The 10,958-nt window shown below is 42.6% G+C and overlaps 1 protein-coding gene across 1 annotated transcript in view; it reads left to right on the top strand.

Annotated features, from left to right (window-relative positions):
• Nucleotides 1-2,392: 2,392 nt before the first annotated feature.
• Nucleotides 2,393-10,958, top strand: part of foxk1 (forkhead box K1) — a 19,182-nt gene continuing 10,616 nt past the window's right edge. Inside the window, exons 1-2 of the mRNA XM_080856072.1 lie at nucleotides 2,393-2,964; nucleotides 7,650-7,847. Coding sequence (XP_080712198.1) covers nucleotides 2,564-2,964; nucleotides 7,650-7,847 — 599 coding nt within the window. The 5' untranslated portion in view covers nucleotides 2,393-2,563. The remainder of the gene's footprint in view (nucleotides 2,965-7,649; nucleotides 7,848-10,958) is intronic.

The raw sequence follows: 10,958 nt of genomic DNA, 5'->3' as shown, positions 1-10,958 counted from the left end.
ACAAGCACATGATTACTATTTGCTCTTTTCCCCTTAATTCTCATCTGACAACATGGTGTGTATGAGTTTTATTCAAATAGCATTTTGTAATTTTCCACTGATCACTGACCTGACAATGTAAACAAAACTGCCACCACAAAACTATAAGGGAGTAGCTAAAGTAAGTGAGCAGCAGGCTTTTGATAAATAAGTGTAGTTGTAATCCTTGTGGTTACCTTACCTTTTGGACCGGACCACACAGCTGACATAATGACGAGGTTTTGCGTTCATGTGGATGAGTTGGATTTTATTAAACATGTATAATTACACACAAAGGCCATCACATTGCATTGTATTTGAATCATGTAAAGCTAAGCCTTACTTATTTGTATTGTGTTAAAGAATAAATGAGGAAATGAGTGGTCTTGTTTTTGAAGTTTCATTTGGAGTATGGGCTCCTGTACAGAACACTGAGCTCCACTGATTTCAGGTTCCATATGCTTCCATTCGACTACATATTGACTGAACACAATGATGATCTTTTCTATGTTTTATTCAATGCCAATCTTTACAGATACTTTATTGCATGTGGGCACATTCAACTGTCTCTCCAGCTGTCTCTGTAAACCACTCTCTGTCTCTCTTGCATATATCTATCAATGTATTTATTTTTCTTCATCTTAATATCTAACTTCCCTACATCTTTCATTTCTGTCTCCCTCTGTCTCACTTTCAATAACACCTAACTATCTATGTATAATTTCTCTTTCATGTCTAACTTCCCCATCTCTTTAATTTCTTTATCTCTTTCTTTACTCTCTCAATCTATCTGTCTGTTTCTTTCTGACTAATGTCTCAAACTATCATTTCTTTGTCTTTGTCTTTCACTCACTCAGTCTCTCTCTCTTTATATGGTATTGATGTTTTTATGAAAGACACACTATACTGGCTCACTCTCTTTAATACGTGCCATACTCCAGAGATGAGGAATACTCTTTTGTGATTGGGTGGCAGGTGTCCGGCAATTCTCTATCATGGGACACCGATGAAGTAGATCCAGTGAAAAAGTGTAATCACTGTTCCATATCAATACTTTGGAAACTCAATCTGCATTCAACAATATATATATATATACAGTATATATACATTATCTCATTAATTCCATTATGGTCAAGCACTCTCTGTGCTTAGACTACATTACATACCTTTCTAATATTTAAATTAATATTGTGTTTTAAATGTACGTTTTTTGCTTTGCAGGCACTGGTATTTCCTTCAGGAAATGCAAATCTAGTTTATTTATGACATCACTGTAACCAAATGACCACAGAATCTCCCAAGTGTACAGTGTAGTAGCAACAGAAGTAAGAAAAAAACTACAGTGATTGGTTGACCTTTTTTCTTCTTCCGGAACACAAGAAAGGTCAACTAACAACTGTAGAAAATCATATCAAATCATCATATTTGTACAATGCAGTTATTGCAGTAAATGCACACAGGTATATCTCCAAGTGATCCTTTCCATGTTGTCAGACACTTAATTAATTACACTATGATCCCGTCAGTGGTGATAACAAGTGGTTTACTTTGACGTGGATGCTTGCCCCATAGGATTGCATTGTATTTCATTATATTGTATAGAGTTCGCAATACTGGACCGATTTTACTCGACTTCGTCCCAAGTAACCCTCTCCTTTAACTAACAATGGTATGTCACTAAACGACTAGCCTACTTGGAATTATTTTAAAAAAAAATCTGACAATTTTGTCCTAATGTTATTATTATTTGTATTATTATTATTTTATTAAATTAAATGTCACCATGATAAACATTTTGTCATCTTGATACTTAGGATTATAGTAAGTATTTTCATAAAGCCTATTTATTGCTGAATACAGACATCTAGCCTTCAGATGATAAATCTTCGCGTCTGAAAAAATAGTGGCGCCTAGTCCGGAGCCAGTCCACGTTTTCAGACTTACTTGTACTTGAAGTGTTTATAAACATAGGGACAGCCACTGGTCAGCAGGCCCGGACGTCATCACCTTCGAGTCTTTAAACATACTTGAGCATTGACAATGTAGAGATTATTGAATTTAAAATATTCCTCGGCATGTCAAATTCGTGAATATAAGCGAATTAAAAGATCTTAAAACACTTTTACAAACACAGAAACACTCCAGAAGTGCCACATGTAACGCACGTGTCGTCCGGTTCCAGGAACTGCAACTATATTAACTAATTGTTGCCCAGGGTTCTTAACGGTGAAACAAGTTAGATTAATGATTTATCATGTGATCAGATATTATTTCTATTGATAAATAAAGGGTATGTGAGTGTGTCTTCTGCCAGAGAATGTTACTGGCGTACTAATTTCCCTTATCTACAGTGTAAGAACCCAAATACACCAAAGCACCCGAAGCGTAGACTAGTACTCAGTCTAACGTCGAGCCCGGACCTGCAAATCCAGTCCGTGAATTAGCACTCTCCCTGTTCATGTTGTGACTACCATCAACAGCAACCAAGTGAAGCCTTCCAGCCCTCAGCCATTGCGTTGAAATTCCCTTTGAATTGCACGAGAAGATGGCTGATTTCGGAGATGATACAGGAGCACGGGCCTTGCTCGCCCTGAAGTCTGCACCATGTAGTCCTGTCAGAGTGGGGATTCCACCCATGTTTACGCACTCGTCGAACTCGGGTGGGATTGTATCCATGTCCCACTCACCCCCAGCACCGGCCCTTGCACGTCTGGAAGGCAGGGACTTCGAGTTTTTAATGCGCCAGAGGACAGTGACGGTGGGCCGGAATTCATCGCATGGTTCCGTAGATGTCAACATGGGTCATTCTAGCTTCATATCCAGGCGGCATTTGCAGATCACATTTGAAGAGCCCAACTTTTATCTACGTTGTCTAGGAAAGAACGGTGTGTTTGTGGATGGTGTGTTTCAGAGGAGAGGGGCTCCGCCGCTTCAATTACCAAACGAGTAAGTAGTCTTAAGCCTGCTAAAGTAAGGCTAGCTGCAATCAGTTAGCTTGATCGACTCTTGTTGTAGTAATGCTGGATGCTAAAAAGCTAGCAACACTGAGCACAAGAAGTAAGCTAAATGGCTTGCTAGGTTGCTAATGTAGGCTACAGGAGTGTCAACACACATTTGTATTTATGGTTTGTCCGGCCAATTGTCCCCGCGTGTTTGTAGCAAGTTCGGAGTTAGAACTTTAGCTTGCTATTTACATCATGTGCGCTGAAGTTTATGTACCCATGTGACATTGACAGCCATAGCTAACTGGCCAAGGTACTAGCCACACAGTAAGCTGACGTTGACTAGCAACAGTTGTAACGTTAGATAGCTACTTAAACATTTTTTTGACGGGCTAATCCTTTTTTATATTGTTGTTTGCATTGTAAGTGGTTTACATAAAACGACTTCTGTTACTAATTTCCCCTTGATTTTGATCCACGGAGCTAAGATTTTTGTCATGAGGATCTGTAACTGTGTTTGCTACACACATTTCTTCATTTATATTGCAAGTTTGCGCTCTATTCAATGAGCATTCGTAGCTACATTTCTTAATTGTATTGTGTCAATATCTGTAGATTCTAGGGTGTATTTGGACTTTGTCAACACGACCATGGAGGGGGTGTGTGTGCACCTGATTGGATATTGGATGGTCTGTGCCCCATGTACGTTTTTCTAATGTTGTTATGAGCAGCCATTTCAGACTGTTTCGGGTGGATCACTGTAGTCTGCAGTCAGTCTGCAATTTTCAGATTTTTCCCAGATATCATTAACGTGAAATTAGTAAATTCTACAGACTAGCACTTACAAAACTAATAGGCTACTGCCGGTTTGGTATTCAAGTAGATTTACATGTGTGGCTATATCATAACATACAGTAGAATTTAGGGTCATATATAGGCTTCATTTTCAAGTTGTATAAATGCAGTATGCCCCAGAATATGTGATCATTTGGTTGAACCTAAGAAAAAGAACCATATTCCCTCTGAATTGACTAAATATTTGCCTAGAAGACTGAAGAAGACTGAGTGGCAACTTGGTGTTACTGCTTCAGACTATGACACACATAGAACAACTTAAACAAAGTACCAACACGCATATAATTCACAGAAATACTGAGACACACTAGTCATGCCATGTCCTTGCCAAATTACATCCTAACAGTCTATAAATATTTTTACTTTATACAGCAAAAACTACACATTGCACCTATAACTGAATGAACAGGATGTTTTAGGACCTAACTATTTCTTCTCATATTATCCAATACCAGCATTGCACCTATAACTGAATGAACAGGATGTTTAAGTACATTACCATTTCTTCTGATATTATCCAATACCAGCATTGCACCTATAACTGAATGAACAGGATGTTTTAGGACATTACCATTTCTTCTCATATTATCCAATACCAGCCTTGTAAGTGTCTAGGACTGTCATAGTTCCCTGCCGAAGCAGCCTATTTATGTGGTAGTCAACCTGGGAAGAATCACTCTTATTTACACGTGTTAGCCATGTGCACGTGTGGGAGAACAATTTATCATCTGTGGCTTATCAAAACATTCATGACCCTTACTTTGGGCACAAGCAGTCATTCCCTTGTTTGCTGCTTTATCATGGATTAGCCTACCCTACAGTACTGGTTTATACTGGAAGACCGACTTTTCCAGACAAGTGATGTTTTTAGTACAGGTGTGAGTTAGCCTGGATACCAGACCGAACCCCGCCCACAACATTTTTGGTCTGGAAGTTCGGTCTGGCACTGCTCCGTTGGGGAGAAATGATCACAGATCCGAAACGGATCTAGCCAGACTCATATTCTGACTAGAATTATGAGTATGACATCGTCAGGCTAGGTGTGAGTCTCCACTGGCCTCACAATTCAATTACGTCTCAGAGCGTAACGATTCATTTATAAAAGGATTCTCTTGTCTTACATGTTTTTATTCATAAATACAATCTCTCAGATTTGTACAGAGCCCCCTAAGGGGTCATGGTGGTGCTCCTTTTGCGCTCCCATTTTGCTTTGGTGAGGGAATGCAGAACTATCGCAAGGAAATGCAAAAGTATTGCGAGGGAATGCAAACATATCTCTGAAAACATCTATACCATGACCCTTAGGGGGTTCTGTAGATTTGAACTCTGTTTTCCCTTTAAACTTTTCCCTTGTTAAACAGCTGTGTAAAAACGATTCAAATTCTGTACAAAATACATGTAAAATCTATTGAAAGTATTTGGCTAATATGACACTGCAGGAAGTTAGTAGGTCATTAGCATTAAGCTAAGGAGCAGAGCTAGCCTATATGTGTTCATTCACTGATGTACAGTAATAACCGCAAAGATGCAGTAAAACACCTTTAAAAAATATGACCAAATGAATGAGTAACTGTGCCTGGCTGTAACTGGTTATGTTACACGTAGTTTGTATTGCCAGTGTTGTCTGTGAATGAATGAATACATTTCCATTTATCATTACAACTGCATATCACAGTGAAATTAGTTGGAATGATTTGCTTAAATTAATTGTGCTGGCAAGTATATTATTTAGTTACATTTATTTGAAAGATTGACTGTTTAGTTTGTCTGCATCGATTAAGAATTTTTCACATTAGCTTCGGGGAGCAAAGATAATTTCCCCCAGTGTTTTGAATATATTGGAAATATACAAGCACAACATGCTTTGAACAGGTCTGTACTGGTAGACCGACATGGTTGTACTGATGATCTCCCACCATAAATCAGTATAAAACCTTGATTTTCCATCAAAAGAAACCGTAAAAACCAGCAGCCGGCTCTGCTAACTCTTACCCAGTTATGCTTAGGGAAACCTCACGGAAGGCAAGCTGTACTAAAAGGCAATGCAGTGAGTTATCTTGTTGATTTTAGTTGATCAATACATTTTTGTTTTACAAAGAGCCTGTCCGTAAACAATAGCAAACCACCCTTGAAAGGTATAAACAATGCATGTGAAATGAATGTGCTGCATAAAGGCTGAGAGTCCTATGAGGGAGTTGTCATGATCACTAGTTTGGCTTTCAGTGAAATTGGTCATGGCGAGGATTTGTTTAGATTTAAAATTGACAGTGGGTTCAGGGTTGTAGAGAGATATTGTTTTTGAAACACACTGTGTAAATCTCCTTTTCCTTGTCCTCAAATGACAAACAAAGGCTATGCTGATTCGAACATGGCTTTCTAAGGACAAAGTGATGTGTAAACATTGGGAGCAGCACCACATTCACAAACTGTCTGTGCCAGGCAGTTAGTAGGTGTAAAGCGTAGAGTGTCCTTATTTCATCAAAGTTTGATGGCAAATCTCTGCTTGCCTGGAAGCTATCACACTATCTCAAAGTTGAAGGTTGGTCATAATAGGATTATGGCCTAGTTCCCTCTGTCTCAGTCTGGGTGTCAATACAGAGAATAGATCTGTGGTGATTGTTGCTACGGACGTCGCAATCACTCCTCCTCCTGCAGATGGATGTGAAAACAGGGCCAGAGAGAGAAAGAGAGAACGAACCGTTGGCCGGGTGCCAGGCTTGCCCTTCAAAACAACTGGACTGTGTACGCTGCAGCATTACATGTGGCTTCCTGGTGCAGTGCTTGTGTAAATAAGCCCCTTTGGAGGCTGGACACCCAATACATCACTCCCAGGCCACACTGCAGACAGTTCAAACACACTAGGATTGGAGAGGGGGCCGGCTTTAGCCATGGGCCAGCTCTGGTGAGGCTACTATGGCAGAGCTGGCTTTAGCCATGGGCCAGCTCTGGTGAGGCTACTATGGCAGAGCTGGCTTTAGCCATGGGCCAGCTCTGGTGAGGCTACTATGGCAGAGCTGGCTTTAGCCATGGGCCAGCTCTGGTGAGGCTACTATGGCAGAGCTGGCTTTAGCCATGGGCCAGCTCTGGTGAGGCTACTATGGCAGAGCTGGCTTTAGCCATGGGCCAGCTCTGGTGAGGCTACTATGGCAGAGCTGAACTCATAACAGGATACTACACCAGGAGAAAAGGGTTTAGTCAACCAGTGTTGAGAAGGGCCTTGTTTTCTTCCTCCTCCTCCTCTTGTATACCACTGTAAGACCCAAGCTCGAGTAGCTGAAATTCGACCATCTCTTGGCCCGGATCGATTCTGTGCCATCCCTTTTGGGTGACTTTCTTGCTGTTGATGACCTTCCCGATCCCCATGTGCTCGTTTTGGATGATGAGAGCTTTCTGTTGGTGAATGCATTTCCCATGAAGCCCTTTGGAGGCACTCCTATGTACCAGTCAGTTGCAATCTAAACAATGTCTACTTGCCTTTGTCACCTGACTCAGCCGATGACAGGCAGTGTTAACATGAAATACTCGCAGTGAGGAGAGTAATCACCCAAAACACGCGGCGGCGATTTCTTGTTTCTAGACAAAACAACAACAGATTTGTTGCAGCAGCAATTGAGTTTGAGTCGGTTCTTCGTTACAGAGCTGCATCTGTTTACAGTCAAACACTTTTACCTTTATCATACTTTCATTCTCATTCATTTAATGTATCAGACTGGATTGATTGAAACAGGTTTTGTTTTGTTTGTTTATCAATGAAATTACCCTTGGCGTAATCACAGCATGTTTTGTCTCTGTTTGCCATCCCTCATGTTGTGTATCTCTCTCTCTCTTTTCTAGCTGCACGTTTCGGTTCCCAAGCACGGTTATTAAGATTCAGTTTACTACGATCTACCGCAAGGAGGTGCTGAAGGACGATGCCCCTGTCTCCCCGGTGAGACCCCTCTTTCCCCAGATCTCGCCGCTGAAAATCAACATTCCTGACACCGACTTCAGAACCATGATGAGTCCGCTGCCCTCACCCACAGGAACCCTCAGGTATTATTATTTGAAAGATTTATTTTTGGGCTTTTTATGCCTTTATTTGGTTGGGGAGAGGATTGGGTAATGATATCAGGCCAGACTTGAACCTGTGTCCCCTCGGGCAATGTAGCCCGTAAGTGGGGGGCTTTATCGGCTTGCGCCACCGTGCCCCCCCAACCCTCAGGTATTATTCGAAATGATCTTTATTTGGAATAACCCCTTGAGATGAACCATCTCGTTTTCGAGTGGGTCCACAACACCATCAGACAGTAAACATACATTACATGAACATAAACATAGAAACAACAATAAGACAAACGATCAGCAGAATTGCAGCAACACATCAGATACATACCGAATTACATCACTGCGCTCCAAGCGGAGCACAACAACAGATCATCAGCTCAGGAGCATAATAATGTTAATGTTACTCATAGTTATACATATATGTATAGTAATATCTATCTATCTATCTATCTATCTATCTATCTATCTATCTATCTATCTACATATAGTCAGCAGTCACATCACATCACAGGTATCTACAAAGGCCTTTCCTCCTCTAGCTCAACTACCAGCGTGAACATTGTGAGGTTTGCTGGCCTGTATCCTGTGGGATCAAAGACACTGTTTACATGTTTACATGTACTGTCCTCAGCAATTCAGCTTGGGGTTGAAGTGGAGACGGCACTTGCGTGTGAGACAGCATTGGCAAGAGGTAGATGGGACACCAGCTCTCTGAAATCATTGCAGGACTTGTGCGATTGTGAGGGTGAACATTTTGTCACGGTCAACTATTAGCTCCGATCATTTGAGCTTTGAGAAATGCACTTGAGATTATAAGTACACATTTATCCTGATTTTGTCATTGAAACACCGAATGGAGTAGGTGGAGTAGGGGGAGTAGGTTGGGAAGGTTGGTAGTTCAGCTGGCGCAGGTGGCGCAGGTGGCTATTGGCATGGCAGTTGTCAAAGAGTGTCTTGGCTATTGAACTTGATATGGCACCAGTCCTCTTATTTATAGACTAAATAACTTCATTCATTTGATCTTTTTTCATTCATTCATTCCCTGATCTTAGAATTCTTATCCAACGACATTCATCCGTGTCTTGTACCGAGTTATCCAGTGGAAGCCTATCAGCACCGCGGCTAACCAAACAACCAGGGCTAACCAAACAACCATGGCTCGGTTATTTCCAAAGGCCACCAAATGAGCTGCATGTAAACACTGATAGGAGAGGGGGAACTCCTGAGCAGTTCTATTACATAAAGAGTTCTGCAAAGCCCTCCAGGGTCCCATCAGAACATTATCCTGGCCCAAATACAGTGTTTTACGTGGTTCTGTCCATGTACTGTCTGAAAACTCGACCGGTTTTATTCTGGTGCATTGAAAGTAGAATCCCTGCTAATTTAAGGCTGATTGAGCTGCCTGGAGGGTCTTGAAAGCTCCATCTGCGTATAATGTTTCTGTCATCAGAACTATCTGAAATGAAAACATTATTTTGTTTTCCTCTTGCAGAGTTCACTCTATTGTTTTCAGAGTCTGAAACTCTTGAGGCAAGCAAGTGAGGCAGTGCCCCCCCTGCCCCCCCCTCCCCTCTTTTTTCCTGCTGCTCCTCGATGCTTTTCCCAGGATTTTTCTGCAGCTCTCAGAGCAAAACCATGTGCACTGTACACACACACACACTTGCTAGCGCATACAGACTTGCCCGCGCACACAGACAGACAGACACAAACACACACACACACACACACACACACGCACACACACACACACAGAGACTCGCTCACTCATGCACACATCACGCCCCCTCTGGCCAGACCGCTGCACTGCACAGCGTGTGGCTGGGAGTGTGAGCGGCCTGTGTGTGCACATGCCATATATGGCGTGTGCAGAGCTCACGGTCGTCTGATTGGCCGAGGGGAAAGTGTTGTGGTTTAGTGTTTTGAGCCACGGATAGTTTCCTTTTTCCGAGACCCTCCTTGTGCCGCCCACCACCACCACCCCCCCCACACCCCACCCCCTTAACTTCCCTCCTCCCCCTCCCTTCCTCCTCCCTCCTGCATGCCCCCCCCCCTCCCCCTCGTGCACTCAAAACAAACAGCATGCATGCTCCGGCCTTCCTGAGTCCTCTCTCCCCACAGGAGGCCACGGCTTCCTTCTATTCAGCCTCGTCAAACTAGTTTTCCACCTTCAGGGGAGAGGCAGTCGTTGGGTTTCTTACCACCATGTGCTACAGTTAAAAAAAAAAAAAAAAAAGTATTACTCGAAGTGGTTTCGGAGGACTTCTAGTCACCCTTCTACAACCCTATAGCCCCCCCACCGCCAGCCCCCCAGACCAAGTGGACAAACAGCAGATGTGTCAGATGTTTTAAATTCCACACACGTTGAAATGTATGCTAGTTATCACATGACCGGTGCTGCCAGCCCTACATTTAGCAGCAATACAAAAGCAATACTGTTGTAACCCACACTTACTGCCTACCCTGTGCATGGTATCAGTTGATAAGCAACTTAAAAAAAAAAAAAACGTTGATAAATGGAACTGTGTTTTGTAGATCAGTGTTGACAGAACACTTCTTTTGTTGCGCGGTTCTTCTCATGGCAGGTTCATACACATACCTCTTAATGAAACCACAGTGCACATTGTTTTGCCTGGCAGTTCAGGTCTACTAGCAGCCATGACACGTTTATCGCAGAAAGAAAGCAGAGCGGGGTTTTGTTTAGGTCGATAAGGTTAATGATCGATTAGCAGTCGTCGCCAGCATTAAAGTCAATCATTAGTGCACACAGTCTCTGGGGGAAGATGGGGCCAGCTCTCTGCTGCAGGGATAGCCAGTAGATAAACACACACCAAAACACACACCCCCGTCGGCCATTACCCCGACATGATTCCTCTGGAATTTCTTTTGCATCACAGCCGTGACAGTCCACATGGGCTTTTGCCCTGGTGGATTGTGGGTAACTGCTCTGTGGCTGACCCAGGCAGTGCACATGCGCCAGCTTGTGTGTTATCTGTGTGTGTGTGTGTGTGTGTTTGGGTATTGTGTCGTTCAGTGAGCACAGGGATAGGCTGCTTCAAAGCATTCTGTCGGACATGAACGTGGCGTTATCACTGAAATAGG

Source organism: Sprattus sprattus (assembly GCF_963457725.1).
Source record: "Sprattus sprattus genome assembly, chromosome: 18".
NCBI lineage: Eukaryota > Metazoa > Chordata > Actinopteri > Clupeiformes > Clupeidae > Sprattus > Sprattus sprattus.
Note: the sequence above shows the minus strand (reverse complement) of the source record. Positions and strands in the feature narration are given on the sequence as shown.